An 18,735-nucleotide genomic window follows, 5' to 3' on the forward strand; every position below is an offset into this window, starting at 1 on the left:
ATCATGTATTGTAAACTGTGTGAGGTGTGCAATAAAGTACTCTTTATTGCACACCTCACACCTCACACTCGTATTGTATCATTTGTTAGTAGGTGACGAAGCTAGTAGGTGATTTGTTTTTATGTCCACTTCACGAAGCCTGGGCTGCTGAATTGTTGATCACTATGGATTTACCCTACATAACTATGTATTTAGCCTAAAAACATTACCTTTTAATTACGAGTTTTTTCTGCTTATTATTATAATAGTTCATACCGGAATTAAAAAAAAAACATTATAAAACAATAACCGATTTTAAAATTAGTGACACATCGGGGAAATCACGATCCTCAACAATGAGGCTATTGAATAAGGAGAAGTGGTAACACATTACACAGAAGGCTGTTAATAATAGTCCTCACGTATTTATTGAATTGTGGTCATTTCCGCGCACTACCGATAAGTGATAACTTATCGCTATCGACTAATCAGTCGGACGATAGGCATGTCTGGATCACGTCACCACACCTCCCGCCAAAGGAGCTATCCTGTATGGGCTACATGGCACAACAAGAATAAGCGCGCATCTCGCTCGTTTCTTTCTAGAACGTGAAGATCAAATCAGATTGTTAAAACCAGAATCGGCCTAATTAGTTTTCCGAACATCGAATAAAAATAACATTACACCCCTTCAATTACGTTTAAAATCACGCAAAAAAATTGAGAAAAATTTGTCATATTAATATTATTTGTATATTCCACGTCACGGCCTTAACTTTCTCATTGTTATAAATTGTTATCAGATAAGCTAAAACCCAGTGTTTGTTTTTCCTGATAAATATCATACAGGTAGTGTTACTCTTAGTCATACTCGGTAGTTCACGGAGTACAGTTTTGCAAAATTATTTATTAGTAAAAAGTTTATTTAATTATTTCAAAAATGTGCCTCGCGGCATTTGTTGTGAAATATGTGCTGTTCTTCGCCAATGCAGTATTTGCCGTAAGTAAATATTTAAATTATTAGCTTCCATCCATCCATATTTAAGAGCTATGCTCTTGTCGGTGGAGTAATCGCCACTCTTCTTTTTGCTGGGCCAGCCCTTTAACTCCCTCGTACGACACGACAGAAACTCTATCTTTTATTTGGCTGAGATATGTGAGCCTGGGCCTTCCTCTGCGTCTTTTCCTCTCAATCAAATACAATTATTAAGTAGCTTACGTAAATTATAATTAATGAATGTAAAAGGTATTGTGATTCCGGAAAAGTCAGCGTGTATTGGTTAGGTATGACTCATACCTATAGCATAGTCTGGGCTATCAAAACCGCTGCTAACTTAGCTTGGTCTGACTGTAACGATTACTTAATTAAACAATTACTTATTCTATGTATAGTTGGGTAAGTAAGTGCAGAAATGTATGGAGCAGTAGGCACTTTTGTCTCAGGCAACGCCGCTTGGCACGATTGTTCCTAAGGTCAAACAAAGCTGATTTGGCCCGGTAGCCACGAGATCATACCGTGCCTACCCCCTAAAATGAGGGGGGGAAAGTGTTTTAGGTTTTGATAGCCCAGACTATGCAAAGGTTATTTAAACGTCATAATTTCATAGAAGTTTGACGTTTAAATAACACTTGCACAGTCTGGGCTGTCAATATCGCTGCCGACTTAGCTTTGTCTAACTCTATCATAGTTGTTACTTTATCCTTGTATAATGGAAAATATAAGTTAATAATGTTTATTGATAAGGAACGATTTGTTACACATTAAATTAATAAACTGCCTTATACCTGTAACATTTTCTGCTTTAGGTCCTAAACTGTTATTGGAAACCAAAATACTATCTGTGCCATCCTTGGCACTGTTTAAAGTAGAACACAGTTAGTGTACTTAGATAAACCATTCGCTAAATCATATAGTCACAAGCTGCTCACCGCTACTTTTACTATTTACGTGGTACGTAATTTATTTTATTTATTTTATTTTATTTTATTTATTCAATTACAATTATAAGCTTACAGTAGTACCAAAGCGCCTATAATGCTAACAACAGTATTTAACAATACATTTAATGTAACATTAGATCTAATGCATATTTAAATTTTAAATGAATTCATTACATAATGAGCGTAATAGCTGGTGGAAAAGTTTTCCCGATAGATGTGTAGCAAAAATGCTTCATAAAGACGACAAGAATTATGTTGCCCGTCTGTGGACATAAGAGGAAAAGTTATGCATTACCAACTTTGGTTTGCATTTTATCGTTTTAAGTCCGCCTGTTGTGACGGACGTGCAACTACGGAACCCTACACTGGCATGGCCCAACATGCTCTAGGTGAACTTTTCGGCTTGGACTGAATGGAATGAAACAGTTCACCTGATATATTGCGATCTCTACTTCTAACGATCTGATGTGTCGAGTTTGGACAAAATAGTGCAAAATCAAAACAAACTAGGCGATCTTTTTGTATAGAGGCCAAGGGAGTTCCATAGAATTGAAGAATAGGTAAAAAATATATCATAAAATAAGAAACGTCAAAAAAATTATAATTACTTAGTACTTTGAAATTAAATTATTATTTCCAACTCCCATTTCACCTTTAGCTTTCACCTTTCACCACTCTGAAGTTACTTTATCTTAAATATAATTCCATCAGCTAGCCGGGCTTGGACTTCTCGGCGTGGGCATCGCGGTGCTGGTGCAGTTCTCGGACCTGGTGGAGATAGTGCCGGTGGCCATCAACTCCATCCCCATCGCCGTGATCGTGGTGGGAGCCGTCGTGTTCCTCATCTCCGTCTTCGGGTGCTGCGGCGCTATCAGGGAGTCGAGATGTCTACTCATCATGGTGAGTTTGCAACAGTGCGGTCGGTGGTGCTGGTGATGTGCTGGTGCAGTTCACCGACCTGGTTGAAGTCGTGCTCCATTAACACCGTCCCCATGGTGTCGACATCTGACCCGAACATACTTATAAACATTGCAAGTTATGTCAAAGCTTGTAAAAACCACTATACCGAGACTGCTTAATGATAATTTCGCGGTCGTTTTGTACCTATTAGAGTTTGGAAATTTTGTCGAATCACTATAAATGCTTAACATATTGCATAGTAATACCACTTCTAGCCACTTTTAGTTTAATCAATTATTTATCGATCGGATCTCATCCTTATCGTGAAAAGTAGGTATGTACATTGTACATAGATAAGTCTTAGATATGAGATAGGTATACTAAGCGCCTATACTATTTATTGTGCCTACTAAAATATATGTACCTATCTCCAATAACATAATGCTGTAGGTATACAAAATTTTCGCTGACAAATTATCAGAATCTAGATGAGGATTCGTCATCATCAACCCAATTTAAAGTGTTTACTAAAATGTGTTATCTCATCCCCAGTACTCCGTGTGCATGATGATCCTGGCAGCGGTGAAGATCTACCTGGCCGTGGTGATCTTCCAGAACCTGAGCGACATCTACAACGTCGTGGAGGGCTGGATCCGCGACGCCTTCGACAACACCAACTTGAGGGAGGCTTTCCACGTTGTTGAGGCTGCTGTGAGTACCTGCTCTACCTTAAGCTCATTTTACCAAAGGCCAATTCTCTACGTCTATCATTGTTTTTTTTTATGTCCTAATAAAGTTACATATACAGCTAGACTGAACTGAAAGAATAGAGTTATCTAAGTGATCTACAATCGACTTATTATATATAATCGTAAATCTGGATCGAAAGTAAAACAAAATAATTAAAATGAAATATTTATATTTGTATATCAGTGACAACCCTACAAAGTTATTTACATTTTAAACTGCCACATGTCATGTCATTGTCATTACTTAATAGGATCTTCTTGCTAGGGTTGAAACATACAGATTTATGCACTAATGTTTAACAAACTGTATCCCAAAACCGGTTAGAAATATTAACGTATTTATAAGTGAAAAATAAAGTACGTAGCCTAAACAATTCCCCGATTGCATAAAAGTCTCTCGTTCTGATCCACCCGTATAAACGTCTAAGTTGAATATAATTATTAATCATTAGTTACGTGAAGTCCAATCGTAAATATCTGAGTTGCTTCAACAAATTGATAAGAAATAAACACGAAATATAAATAATCCAATGAAGTGGAAAATATTACGTAGGTATGTATATCTGTAGGAATTTCCTCTAATCCTCTTATCGTCAATATTATCACAAAGGTGATTCATCCAATTTCCGTTGTTTGATTAAGATAATTTAATTATAAACTATTACTGTACCTATCGTTTTAGTAGTTATTTACATAACATAAAATGATCCTACTCGTACTTTGCTCCAATATTTGTTCCTAATAAGGGAAGTTATGAATATCTTTTAAACTATTCATTGTTAAATTGAATGTATTAAGAATGACAAAGCATTGGCTAAGCTGAAACAAAGCTAAAACGAAGAAGCTAATACGTTCGAGCTATTACGCGCTCGGTAAATTAACAAGTTGCACTGTCCCGCAGTTCCGGTGCTGCGGCGTGAGCGGCCCGGGCTCGTACGACGGCGTGTACCCGGCGCTCCCGCCGACCTGCTGCGCCGACCCCGCCGACGCCGACCTCGGCACCTGCGCCGCCGCCGACGCGTTCGGCGGCTGCGCCAACATCGTCGCCGACTGGTTCAACACGTTCGGCGATATCGTCGGCATTGTGCTGATCACTGTCATCGTTGTTGAGGTAAGCAATTACCTATAGAGAGACCCCACACTAGCGTCCCACGAGCGTCGACGTCTAGTCAACTCTACGGATGCTGCTCGACGCAACGTTGGCGCAATTGCGCAGCGACGCTATTTTCCATAGCGCTGACTAGACGCTGAAGTTCGGGAGACGCCAGTGTGGGGTGGCCATGCCCTCAACATAAGTCTTACGCGGCCTCAAATGCTTGCGACTGCGTCAACTCAAACGTAGTGCATCTCGCTTGCACCAATGTCAGTACCAGGGAGATGTATTGTGAGATTTGTGAGTCAGTTTACGCAGTCGCTAGCGAATATGTTAGTGCTAAACTCGAGGTAAGGGAAGTATTAGTGTCACCCAATGTATGGGACGTGCAAATTATGGTATCGGATGAATTCACTTGGCACAGATGTAGTACGTAAAGCTAAGCCAATCCAGCCCGGTAGCCATCCGCCACCCCGTGGTGGGTAGGCAGGGGGGCATCCAAAGTTACACGCCGCATATCGGCTTCTATTTACCTACCACCTCGAGTTTGGTATCATTTTCAGATAAACCGGGCATGAGGAATTCATTTTTGAGACATTTAATGTACAGTTTAATAGAAAAAAAAAATATTGATGAACAAATCAAAATTGGTTTACAATTTTTGTTATTCAACTATTACTATTATCAGCCGAAACTACAAATGCTAGAAAGTTGAAATTTGCACACCAGGTTAAATTTATAATGTGTACAAGAGATAAGAAGCAATTTTGAAAAATTCAACCCCTAAGGGGGTTAAAAAGAGAATGAAAGTTTGTATGGGGTTCATGTTTTATTTTAAGCTAGGAATTTCAAACTTCGTTAAAAGATATATTATTAAAATGCAAGAAAATTAATTTCAGCGTTTTTGAAAATTCAGCCCCTAAGGTGACGAAATAGGAGTTGAAAATTTGTATGGAGATCAAAATTTTTTTTGAGTGCGGGGCTTGTAACTTTTTATTTGCGCATATTATTAGAATACAAGAAAAGTAATTTCAGCGTTTTTAAAAATTCACCCTCTAACGGCGTTAAAAAGGAGTTGAAAGCTTGAATCCATTACAAATTACTTTGACTGTCGCCCCTGCCTACCTGCCAGGGGGTGGCGGATGTCTACCGGGCTCAATTAGCTTAGATTTACGTAAATTACATCTGTGCTAATAAAGTGAATTCATCCGATCCCAAAATTTGCACCTTATGACACTACTTCTCTAATTGATTTGTTATATTTCAAAAAAAGGCAGCGTTAGCTATCATAGCTCCCAGTCGGATTGATTTTTTCGACATCTTCAACAATAGTGAAGAAAAAATATAAAAATGCCAATTTGTTTTGCATATAGCATAAAATGCGACTGTCATTTCGTCGGCTGAGAATACGTTTGTGCTATATCGATTTTTGAGAAAATCGTTTTTTAGTGATTCCTAAAATAACAAAAAATTAGCTATAATTGACACTAATCGATTTATGAAAAAACTATTTTAGAAAAATGTTGTGCCGTATCCGCATTTTACTATAGGATACACTTTGTTAACAGAAAATTATCACATAAATGTGACATATCCACAACTTTTGTGTCATATCATACATTATACGTTTAACATTTACTTATCAAAAACGGATATGGCAATCATAAAAATGCTTTTATTTCATGATTACCACTGTATTCACAATATCTGTTTGGTACTATAAATAGTAAAAATATGTGCCTAAATGATAAATACGTTCAATATTTCCTTAATGTTAAACTTTCCGGTAAATTTTTTGTTTGCTCGTTTTCGCTCTCCTGCACACCATGTAAGTGGCGTATGGCACAAACGTATTCTCATCCGACGATTTATAATATATTTCTGTAAATTAGCATGCATTTGTTTATTTCAGTTGGTGGCCATGATCTTCGGGCTGTTCCTCTCGAATAGAATCACGAACAGGAAGAGCTCGTTCTAAGTTTATTTAATTTAAGATGACCTTTTTAATGATTTAAGAGAAAATAAAGTATTTATACCTTGTTTAATCTCTTGTTTTTTTACGGAAGCATTTTTGCCCATGCTGAAACACAGACCTTCGCTAACAATTAAAAACAAATGTCATACTTAAGGTCAATGTGGAAAAGACCGTTATAGGACTTATAGGGCAAGATCTCTCTTACTTAATATACGTACGTCATTCAGACACTGTCAGAAAGGAAGAGCTTCACTCCTTTCTGCTCTACCGACCTTCGGTAAGTGGAGTATGTGTAAAGAATTTTTTGATAAAAAACTTACTGCCGTATTCGAACTTCAAGATATTCACAAGAGACGACATTTACTAGATCAATTCTAGATACGTTATAGTTTAGAATGTTTAGATATCAACTAGTTCTCTTTTGCAGCGCGATTCGGGCATCCGATGTCACTTTTACGTTAGATAGAGTAAGATATCTATTAGATGTGAATTGGATCTCTAAGTCATATCCTGTGTAAATCGTTCAACAGTATCTCCAGAATCGCGCAAATGTCAAATTTGACAGGTTAGATCTTAAACATATCGTTATCGTATCTTGGTGATGTCTAAAAGATGGCTAATAGATGTCTATTTCAAAATCCGAATCGGGCCCTTATTCTAAAGAAATATCTAACGTTGTTTATATAGCGTAGGTTAACCCTATACCTTCCTACTATATATAGTAGGTCTACGTATACGTCTTTTCAACTAGGACTTTTTTAACACATTCACCGCTGAGCTACGGTTGTAGCGCTACGTCGTAGTCGATAACATCTGTTTTCCGGTATGTAGCGAAAATGTTTTGTAGAGGCAAAACGCCAACCTGTTGTGATTAGCGCTGAATGGGGGTCAAAACTTCGAAGGAGTTTCTGAATCTTGTTGGGATATTTTTCTGTGTCGCTTGACGCCTGTTGTGCATGGTCCACTGTTAAAAACAACATTGAAAATATCACGAAATGTAAGTATTTATTTTGTAATATTTTACTAAAGATGATTTCACGTAAGAGTAAGAAAGTGGTCAGAGAAAGTGGTACCGCGATATTATGGTCACGCTTATCCACTTATCACGAGTTACTGAAGCGATAATTAGGTGACAAGACAGGACATAAGGTACTTCGTAATAAGTAAATATATTTAAATTTATATCGTGTTCTTTGGGTGACTATTAACTAGAAATTCCAGGCAATTTCTGACTTTAAAAATTATAGCCTATTAAAGTGTTTCAAATAAGGGGTGATGCCTTGCATTAAATATGGGTCGGCTGGTTTTTTTGGGTTCCGTACCCAAAGGGTAAAAACGGGACCTCAGACTCCGGAGACTCCGCTGTCCGTTTGTCCGTCCGTCTGTCTGTCACCGGGCTGTAACTCATGATCCGTGATAGCTAGCTACAGACACTTGAAATTTTCACTGATGATGTATTTCTGTAACCGCTATAACAACAAATACTAAATACAACATAAAATAAATATTTAAATGGGGCTCCCATACAACAAACGTGATTGATTTTTTTTGCCGTTTTTTGCCTAATGGTACGGAACCCTTCATGCGCGAGTTCGACTCGCATTTGGCCGGTTTTTATAGGTATGTTAATAGTGACAAAATGATCTTGTTCAATTCAAGTTTCTGACCTAGCCCAACGGGTCATTGTTGTCATACTTGAAAAACTATGACACTTTCAGATTTTTTTAGTTTGACAATTTTCTCTACTAAAGACTTATGTTAAGGCACTGGTTAAGGAAATTTTCATCAAATTGATGTACAAAGTTACTTGATTTTTTTCAATGCCGAGAGCATAATGATAATAATGACGATACCAGATTAAACATAGTGCAGACCTGCTAACCAAAACCAACATGGATTATTTTTAATTATCTTCATGAAATAACTATCCAAAATAAAAATAATATTACTAAACAAAGAGTAGAGTTACACCAAGATAAACCTGCAACGATTTTGATAGCACACGCGGTGCAAGTGTTATTTTAAACGTCAGACTTCTATGAAATTATGACATATAATATTTTTATTTTTTTTTATTTTAATTACATGGAAAACCAACAGCTATAACTATGCTAATAACAACATCAATAGTGACACAGAGCCAATTATAGGATCTCACATATAGCAACATGTTAATATTTAACATTAAGTTAAAAGCGGAAGAAGCGGAAGTTAAGTTGGAAGCGGATCTGCGTCAGCTTCAAGCCGATAATTGGCAGGAAACGGCGCAGAATCGGGAAAAGTGGCATGCTCTCGTTTCGGAGGCCAAGATCCTCTTTGGATCGCTGAGCCATATTAGTTAGTTAGTAAGTTAGTTAAATAGCACGCACAATGTTACATGGGCTCATGCAATAATATGTTGGCAACATTATGTATTAAATACTAAAACTAATTACTTAATTTGGATCAACTTACACAATCAATAATTATACCTAACAATATATATTTTTACATACGAGTAGCAAACAGCAACTGCAGTTATTATGACAAATTAAACAACTTATAGTAAGTATGTTGGACTTAAAAACTAGAACTTAGATAATATAATATTTATTTATCAAAACTATAACTACTTCGGGTTCGGGCATACATACCTATTTTTTCAGTAACACAAGTGCTTTAAAGTGATCGACATATTGCACTTTCAGAGTTAACCCGTTTATCACTATAAAAATATATGTTACTCAAAGTTGAAACGCAGCGCAGTACTGTCATCAGCAAACGTCGGACTATAGGGGGCAGTTTGAGGGCAAGGTAAGGTTTACAAAAAAACCTAATTTACGAGTATTTTAATGTACCTAGTATTTGTAACATAGTTAATTAAATTAGTTACCCGTTATCATTTATTCATCTTTAATGTGTAAATACTCTTTGAAGTGATGACTGATAGCCCACTGAAGTGGCCACTTAAAAAACAAATAAATAGCTGACATGCGTCATTTTGACTTATGTGTAGTCCAAGTACGTTTATAAATAACGCAGTTAGTTGCTATGATATTTGGAATACTATAAATTAGTGATGTACCGACTATTGATTTGGCCGACTAGCCGACTAATCGGCGCTCGAATGGCCGATTAGTCGGCCGACTAGTCGGCCAGATCATTAGTTTCGTATAAGTTCAGATGAAAAGAATAGTTTTGCTCCTTTGGTTGCGCTATTCATCATAATTTAGCTTGGCTAAAAGGTGTTCTCTACAGGTTCAAAGACCTATCAAAAGAATCCTCGTTCAATTTCTGTCTTTAGTTCTTTCTGAGCAGACCGTCAGTACAGCTTGTATGTAGGAGGTATTTCCAAGGCTCTATTTCCCGTACGTAGTCGCCAGTTAAGAACCTATCCCCTGTGGCCAGCGTCTTTTCGAGCAACGTGCCCTGACTAAGTCTCTAAATTTTGCAATAACATTAAAGGATGACTTACGTTAGGCCGGGCCGTGTCCGGCCCGGAGCTTCCGGCGCATCGTTTTGTGTGGTCTATGACATGACAGGCGATGACGTGCTGCTCGTGATCGCCTGTCATGTCATACAAAAGTAAGCTACGGAAGCTCCGACCCGGGCACAGCCCGGTCTAACGTGAGTCATCCTTAATAGTTTCTCATGGCTCCACCATAAAAAAAATACTGAATATTAATAAAAGAAAATTAACTATAGAACTTGCACATGAAATTACACGAGAATCAATTGAGATCGACTTGTAGAGGAAAACACCAGCCCACCAACATATGATAACGATCAAACGGTCAATTATATGAACAAAAGTTTTCGTATGCACCCTGAATAGGTATTTTAGTAAAATACACAAAACATATGGTAAATATTGACTGTTGATTTCGTTTTTGTCTGTTTTTCTTTCACTGATAAAGTGCCGACTAATCGGCCATTTTTGCCGACTAGTCGCCGACTAATCGCCGACTACAAATGTGGCCGGATAGTCGGCTTTCCCGACTAGTCGGCGACTAGTCGGTACATCCCTACTATAAATTGAATACTATAAATTGATATTATGAATACTAGGTACCAAATACTAAGTACAAATACTCGAAAGTGAATTGATTGATTTGCGAACCTTACCTATCATTCTGACATGCCACGAAAATGCCCGCTGGAGTCCGACGTATGGTCATCAGAACAAAGCGAGGGGTGGGCGGTCAAACCAGACAACTCGAGAAAATTGTATTTTGGAATTGGAACTAGGTAGGTATATGTGACGTATGTAGAGTTCTTATTTAAATGACAAAATATCTGGACTTATCGGGTTTGACCGCTCACCCCTCGATTACGAGAGTAACGTCATAATTTTATTGAAATTTTACATTAATGATGACATTCATAACTTGTCATTGCAACTTGTGTTTGTATGCATCCCATTTTTATTTGATTGACAGAACAAAATACAAGATTTTTTGAAAGTAGCAACGATATCTATATTTAATTGTTAGGTAGGTAATTATTGCATGTTCAAAATAAAATCTTTCCAATAATTAAATGTCACGCCACTCACTGTCAGTTGTCAATTCTTATGATTGTATTGTCTTAATCATAATGCGCTGTTTACATGAAACTACTGAAATAAATTTATTTTTATATTTTGTTCCAGAAAGACTTACTTTTAGATCTCATTATCATACTTTATGACCTTATTTCTAGTATTAGTCGAGATGACGTTCTCCGGGATAACTCTGCTGACTTTATGGTAGTTATTTTAATTAACCAATTAAATTATTAAGAAACTCCTGCCTACGAAGCAGGAGGTCCAGAGCATGTCCTGGGTTAGAATCCCGGTAAGGGCATTTTATTTGGATGTTACTCAATATTTGTTCCTGAGTTATGCATGTTATCTATGTATCTAAGTATGTATTTATCTATATGAGTATGCGTATGTCGTAGCCTAGTCCCCATCCCCATAACTAGTACAAGCTTTGCTGAGAGCGGTTTCGCACTACGTCCGATCCGAATCCGATCCGAACCCGTGAAAATATGGTCCGTAGTAGCCGTAGAACTATTTCTATGGTAAGTTACGCACTAGATCAGATCTCCGTCATGCGATTTCTTTCCGTCATTCAACGTGCGCGGTACGTAACTTATTACCATAGAAATAGTTCTACGGCTACTACGGACCATATTTTCACGGGTTCGGATCGGATTCGGATCGGATGTAGTGCGAAACCGCTCTGAGTTTGGGTCTAAGACGATCTGTGTAAGATTGGACCAATTCTCGGTTATCGAACGAAATAAATGAGTAAAATTAATTACTTTTATAATTAGCAGCGTATACGGCCCTGAACTATTTGCCCTTGAGCGTCTGGTCATGTCAAATATTAAGTGTCTTGTAATTTTTTGTCAAACAGGTTTCTATCCCCTCACTTGTAAAAAATGATGACGTCGACAGAATTTCAGTATTTAACAACAGAGCGAGGTTCAATTATTATTGTCTTAGTCCATCTAGGTACGTTTTACGGTTTACAGAAGCCCATATTTTTTCGTTTCAAGTGTTTGTAAATTAAAGCTCTGAAATGTGGAATCTGTGCACAATATTTTTAGCTGTATTTGTGTTTGAAAAGGGACTTTCAAAAATACGTGAGTGTTTTAAATTAATTATAATAATAGTGTACTTAGTTAAAACATACAAGTAAACAACGGAAAAACGTTGCAACCAAAAATCTTACAAAAATAAATTTAATCAGTAGGTACTTACATAGTACATTTAAGCTTCTGCCTGCAACTTCATATGCAGTGTATGATGATGATGATATTTCTTCTAAACTGGTTAAGCGGTAGGCGTAATAAAAGAGGTAACAGACAGACAGACAGAGTTACTTTCGCATTTATAATATTAGTGCCAGTAGGTACTGCAAGAATATTAGTGGAACAAGTTTTTTTGTGTTTCACTCGGTAGCAAAGTTTTTTTTAATAAACTGATCGGCGATTTATCCTAGTCACACCTGATGGAAATGTGTTTAACCGTCGTGTCTTGAAAGACTCGCAACTCGCAGCGCTCGTGGTTCAATTTTAGAATGTTTCGCTTGCTTGGCTATCAAGGGGTTAAACAACAATTTTGCCACCTTGTAAAACAAATAGAGTTAGACCAAGCTAAGTCGGCAGCGATTTTTATAGCCCAGGCACTGTGCAATGTGATTTGAAGTTTGAACCTCATAATTTTATAGAAGTTAGTTATAGTCTGGGCTATCAAAATCGCTGCTAACTTAGCTTGGTCTAACTTGAGGTAACTATTCCAGCGGACTTCATACACCCGTGCACGGCCGACAACAACACGTGCATGCTGCAGTCGACTATAGAGGCCCTCCCGGACTTCGTGAAGGGTCTCCCGGACATGGGGGTGCCGACCCTGGACCCCTTCTTCATTGAGAAGCTGTCGCTGCCGCTGCCCGGGCTCAAGGCTTCCTTGTACAACGGAAAAATGACGGGGTTCAGGAAGCTGGTGATAGATAATGTTGAGTGAGTATTTAGCACGTCGGTGACAGACAAACGTATGGCTTATCTGATGGTAATCGGGTACCTCCTTTACTTTATGGATGTAACTCCACATGTGTCACATTTACAGTGGCCATCAGATAAATGTTTCGGGGCGGCCAAGGCGCTCACAACTATCTGGACATGTCTATATTGTCAAGGCACTAGAGTGCGTATTCAGATATTTTTGAGGACATCGGCCGCTCCGATATGTCTGATGGAGGCTGCACATATTGTCGCCCTTTTAGGAAGGTAAGTATACTACTTTTTTCAATAACTACATACATACCTACCTTGATAGGGACCAGTGACCACAAAATATATTGGGATACTACAGCGCCATCTACTTCAGCTGTCAAACTGGTTGCACGATACCTACTTTCTTCTTAGAGTTTCTTAGAATTTTTAGAACTTACGCATAAACAGTTTGCAAAACCATTGCATAGAGTCTATAGTTTCAAATATCTGGGACATTATCTAACCGACGACCTTAAAGATCATTTAGATATTGAAAGAGAACGCAGGGCACTGGCGGTGAGGAGTAACATGTTGGCCCGCAGGTTTGCTCGTTGCCCGGATCAAGTCAAGATAACGCTATTTAAAGCGTTCTGTCAGAGCTTCTATACGAGCAGCCTGTGGTTCAACTGCACTCAGAAGTCGCTCAGTGCCCTGAGAGTTCAATATAATAACGGCTTTAGGGCGTTGTTGAAGCTGCCTCGCTTCTGTAGCGCTTCTAAAATGTTTGCGAAGGCACGCACAGACGAGTTTCACGCCATCGTACGCAAAAGAACTGCCTCCCTAGTCAGTAGGATGCGGAGCAGCTCCAACGGCATCCTAAGGGTGTTTGTAGAGAAGCCTGATTCTCCCATGCTCGTACACATTAATAAGTTAATGATCATGGATAATAGTTAACTGTGTAAATTTTATTTTAATATTTGATTTTATTTTTGTGAATTTTAATTTAATTGATTTTATTTATTGTGAATTTTAATTTAATTGATTTTATGTATTGTGCATTTACATTTTAATTTTATTTATTTAGTTTTTTAAATATTAACAATAGATTTTAAGTCACTATGTACCTAACCCATTATGGATCCTAGTTATCTAAAATAAATAAATAAATTAAAAATTAAATTAAAATTAAAAATATTCGTTTCCTTGAATAATAAATATTTACGAATTTCGTTGACGTCATTCGGCATTTCGCCTTTAATTATCAAATAGACATCTACATACTTAACAGGCTTCATTAGGTACTTTATTAATTCAAATTTATATAATAACGATAATAACTTTCTGCCCCATTTTCTTATTGGGGATTGAATTTCCAAATATAATTTAAGGCCTCTCCAAACATCACCGCTAATCGCATGCGATTTGTAATATTATACAGGGTGGAAAGGCACGACGATCCTTTCCGGAAATGGGAGATAGTTTAGCCTAAGCTCTATATTTTCTCCATAGAAACTATGTTAATATGGGCAACCGTTTCTAAATTATGACCTTTTAAACATCCACGCAAAAAACTACTTTGTTCTAACCCTAACAGGTGACAGGGTCAATGAACTTACTTGTAAACAATCAGTATTCGACAGGAAATTATGCTAATTTGTTGCCATCTAACCATTTTTAGGTCTGCTTACAGCACGGTAAGAATCATTGCAGGATTTTCGCTTTCTTAGTGGTTCCACTTGTTCAATACTTGAATGAAATAGTTATGTTATTCCTTAATATTAATAATACTAACCACAACATTGTTTACAACGACAGTTCAAATGGTGACATTGACAACCACTCAAAAGTACGCAATCGTCTTATAAATATCTCTGGTTTCCTTGACTGATAAAAAGGTTTTAGTTTCTTAACACGTTTCACAAAATTATTTGCGAATAATTGGTAACTATTTAAAATAATAAAAAATTACATGTAGGTTGTGTTAGTTGCACCAAATGAACTTGCAAAAATGAAATACTAAGAATAAATCAAGAATAAATACTTCTTCAATACCAAACTAACAAACCTTCTTGCGTGGTAGGAAATAGACAAGACGTCTGATGTTTGAAATTAAATTTTCATTGAACTATACTTATTGAATGTCATATTCTTCAAATAAAAATGTTAGATGCTCGTGGCTATTTAAATTTGTGGGGCTGTGTAAAAGATATGGTGTACCAAACCAAACGGAATGTGAAACTGCGGACGAAATGAGACAAAGGCTAATTGGTGCTTTCTGCGGAGGATAAATGACGAAGAGCATACACTATATCGCATGTGCATCGACATACTCGGGTACGGGCTGCGGCGGCGTTGTAATACACGGAGGTACATTTGAACACCGTATGTGAAAAGAAGATAGTATTAAATATTGGAAAAAAGTAATTATCTAAGAAAGTAATAAAATTGTTTGTAATATTTTTGCATGCATTTGATTTATTTGACATTTATGCGTCATTCATACATCATTGCGATACTGTCAACGATCGGAAAAAAGTGTAAAGTCCCGAGCTTTCCCGACGGAGATCCTTAATCTAGCCGTCATGTGCACATGCTATAGGGTTATCACCACAGTTAAAAAGTAGTATTTTTGCAATTTTTATTTTTTACTCAATTAACGATTCTTACCATTACCAATAGTCTCTGTATCACTTAAACGACCTAATACTTCCGGGAAGGATCGTCGTGCCTTTCCACCCTGTATATTGTGTCATTCGATGAATCGATTGAATTCGTTGCTCCTACTTAGCCGGCAATTACCTAGAATTGCACGCCATTTGTTGAAATGTTTGTATAAGCCTTTAGTGGAGTTGTAGAGCTCCTGTTTAAAAATAACGTATCGAATTTCAAGGTACAGTCGACGCCAATGATATGTTTACACTTTTCCACCACACGTCTTGTTGTAATAATAAAGTGTAAACATACCTATCTGACGTCGACCTTCAATAGTTTTGGCGGTGCGTTGACTTTCAGTTTTCAGTAGGTACAAATGCATATAGGTAGGTATATAACACGACTGTATTATATATTATGAAATTTTATTTATTTTTGATCCGGAATATTCTATTATTAGCAGAGAATATTTATAAGCAGAAGACACTGGTTAGCACTGATTGACTAGCACGTAATAACGTGAAAAAATATTGTAAACATAATAAAAACACTTAACTTTAAAACGTAGGTAGAGTTGAATCAAGAAAATACTGCAGCGATTTTGATAGCACACGCAGTGCAAGTGTTATTTTAAATGTCAAACTTCTATGACATTATGTCGTTTATATAACACTTGCACTGCGTATGCTATAAAAATCATTGCAGACTTTTGTTGGTAAAACTCTCTATAAATTAAAAGGGTTTTGTTCGCTCGGTAGGGTGCCCAGAAGGCTGCCTACGTTGCCCCACAATTAAGACTTAAATTTTTTGCAGATCAAATTTCAGAAAACATAAATTTATGATGGAGGTCCATGGTAACTTATCACTCAAGGGCTCCTACAAGGCGCATGGGAGGGTTCTGATAATGCCCATCGACGGAGATGGAGACCTCAAAGTGAAGATGAGTAAGAAATCGAAAAATTTCTTCTTCTTTCGGCACAGAGAAACTAGAAATAATCGAACGAGCGACCGAAGGAAAGTGAAGTTCTTACAATTCAACTTTGAACAGACGGCTGGCTAGGGGCGCGTGCCGGCATCTCGATGATTTTAAGCTGAACTATCAGAGGATAGTTTGATGGACAATAACTTAAGTAAATTTGTTCTAATTAAAATGAAATTGGGTAAACATGTAGATGAAGGCATAATTTCTTAGTCATTAAATTTTGAGCAGGCTCTATCAAGGGGTTATGGAGCTATAAGAGCCTAGAAGGCCAAAAAGCTATTTGTGGGGGGTCTTGCTATTCTGGTCATCTTGTTTGCAAGAAAGTATGGTCGAATATGATATCAAATGAAAGTGCTCGGCTATGGTTACTTAAGCCCCCATTCGCACGGGAGCTTTTTCAACGCGCGTTAAAAAAGCGTTTGAATGACACAAATGGATAACCAAGTAATCCATGTATGTATTCACACGACAGCGGTGGCGCTTTTTATCAAGCGTTGTTGGATTTTTGACTTTAAGCCTTGGTCGTTAAATCGAATTTAGAGTGCAGACAGATTCAAGCGCTTTTTTAACGCGCGTTGAAAAAGCTCCCGTGCGAATGGGGGCTAAATCTATCAGTTAAGGGTTAAGGGCTCCACAGACCTTGCAATAAATCGCACGCGGTGAGTTCTCAGTTCGGGGCGAACTACTACCTACTTAAAAACATAATAGTGAAACGATGACTGCTGGATCCGCGCTGGGTCCAGCTGGATTTGCTTCGATCCAGCAAAAATCCAGCTGGATTGAAAACGGTGCTGGATTGCAATCCCTAACTGCGCCCATTGTTTACAGACAACATTAGCTACAGAAAAGACAAATGTGAACTTGTCTAAAATTTTAGTGCGTTTGTTTATACGAGTACTTACCGCTCGCGTCGAATGATGATCGTCTCTATGACAGTTTCGTCAAGTCTCTTTTGCTTGCGTTTAATTGAAAAAAAAATCGAAGAATTATGTTTTTACTTACCGTATTTTTATAACTTATATGTTACATTAAATTTCTAAATAAATTAATGTGCTAAACTTCAAAAAAATTTCTACAAACATTTTACGTGACAGCTACGAGTAGGTACTCCATATAAAAGTGACCATCATTCGAGGCGAGAGGTACAGGTATGAGCCAGATAATTTGAATGACGTGTCTTCCCAGCTAACTTCAAAATGAAGATGACGATCAACACCGCCGTCATGTCTGACGACACAGGCAGGAAACATTTCCACGCCAAGGGCTACCAGTACACCATCGACTACGGGCAGGCCTCCTTCAACCTGACGAACCTCTTCAAAGGCAACCCAGAATTGAGTACGTAAATAAATAAAATAAATATTATGGACAATCTTACACAAATTGACCTAAGTAAGCTCAATAAGGTCTGTATTGTGGGTACTAGAGTAGACGACGATATACACAATATACATAAATACTCATATATATATAGAAAACATTCATAATTCAGAAACAAATATTTGTACACAAATAGATGCCCATACCAGCATTCAAACCCGGGACCAGCTTTGTAGACAGGGTTACCGACTAGGCCAGGAGATCGTCAAATATTGATCCCAACAACTTGTTTCCAGGCAACACGGTGTTGACATTCATCAACGAGAACTGGCGGCTGATAGCCGACGAGTTCGGCAAGCCGATCTTAGACTTCGCGACGGAAACCATCGTGAGATCCATTGAGAAGTTCTTCCTCGCCGTCCCGATCGAGGAGCTCGTCGAGGGGCCTATACCTTCTTATAATTGATTTGTAAATAACACTGAATGCAGATAATTAAATATTATTCTAATAAATAAGAGAAGAAGAAGAAATAAATAATACCATCCTTCATAAAGACGCAACCCTTCTCATGTAGATTAAGAAGAGGTAGAGCTGCGTAAAATGTAACTTACTTTGCTCTGTACTGGGTAATTGTGCTCCAAGAGCTTTAAAATTATATAAATTAATACTAAATCACAACTT

General features: G+C 37.6%; 2 protein-coding genes across 2 annotated transcripts; both read left to right on the forward strand.

The window, feature by feature from the left end:
- Positions 1 to 821: 821 nt before the first annotated feature.
- Positions 822 to 6,707, forward strand: LOC134796927 (tetraspanin-9-like). Its single transcript, XM_063769122.1, has 5 exons — positions 822 to 979; positions 2,632 to 2,820; positions 3,373 to 3,531; positions 4,471 to 4,680; positions 6,575 to 6,707. The coding sequence occupies exons 1-5, from the start codon at positions 920 to 922 to the stop codon at positions 6,638 to 6,640; spliced, it is 684 nt and encodes a 227-aa protein (XP_063625192.1). The 5' UTR covers positions 822 to 919; the 3' UTR covers positions 6,641 to 6,707.
- A 6,197-nt stretch (positions 6,708 to 12,904) lies between these two features.
- On the forward strand, positions 12,905 to 18,528 carry LOC134796772 (circadian clock-controlled protein daywake-like). The gene is made up of 4 exons (XM_063768989.1): positions 12,905 to 13,126; positions 16,565 to 16,695; positions 17,919 to 18,071; positions 18,350 to 18,528. The coding sequence occupies exons 1-4, from the start codon at positions 12,948 to 12,950 to the stop codon at positions 18,517 to 18,519; spliced, it is 633 nt and encodes a 210-aa protein (XP_063625059.1). The 5' UTR covers positions 12,905 to 12,947; the 3' UTR covers positions 18,520 to 18,528.
- Positions 18,529 to 18,735: the final 207 nt, after the last annotated feature.

The sequence above is a fragment of the Cydia splendana genome, chromosome 14 (genome assembly GCF_910591565.1).
Source record: "Cydia splendana chromosome 14, ilCydSple1.2, whole genome shotgun sequence".
Taxonomy (NCBI): Eukaryota; Metazoa; Arthropoda; class Insecta; order Lepidoptera; family Tortricidae; genus Cydia; species Cydia splendana.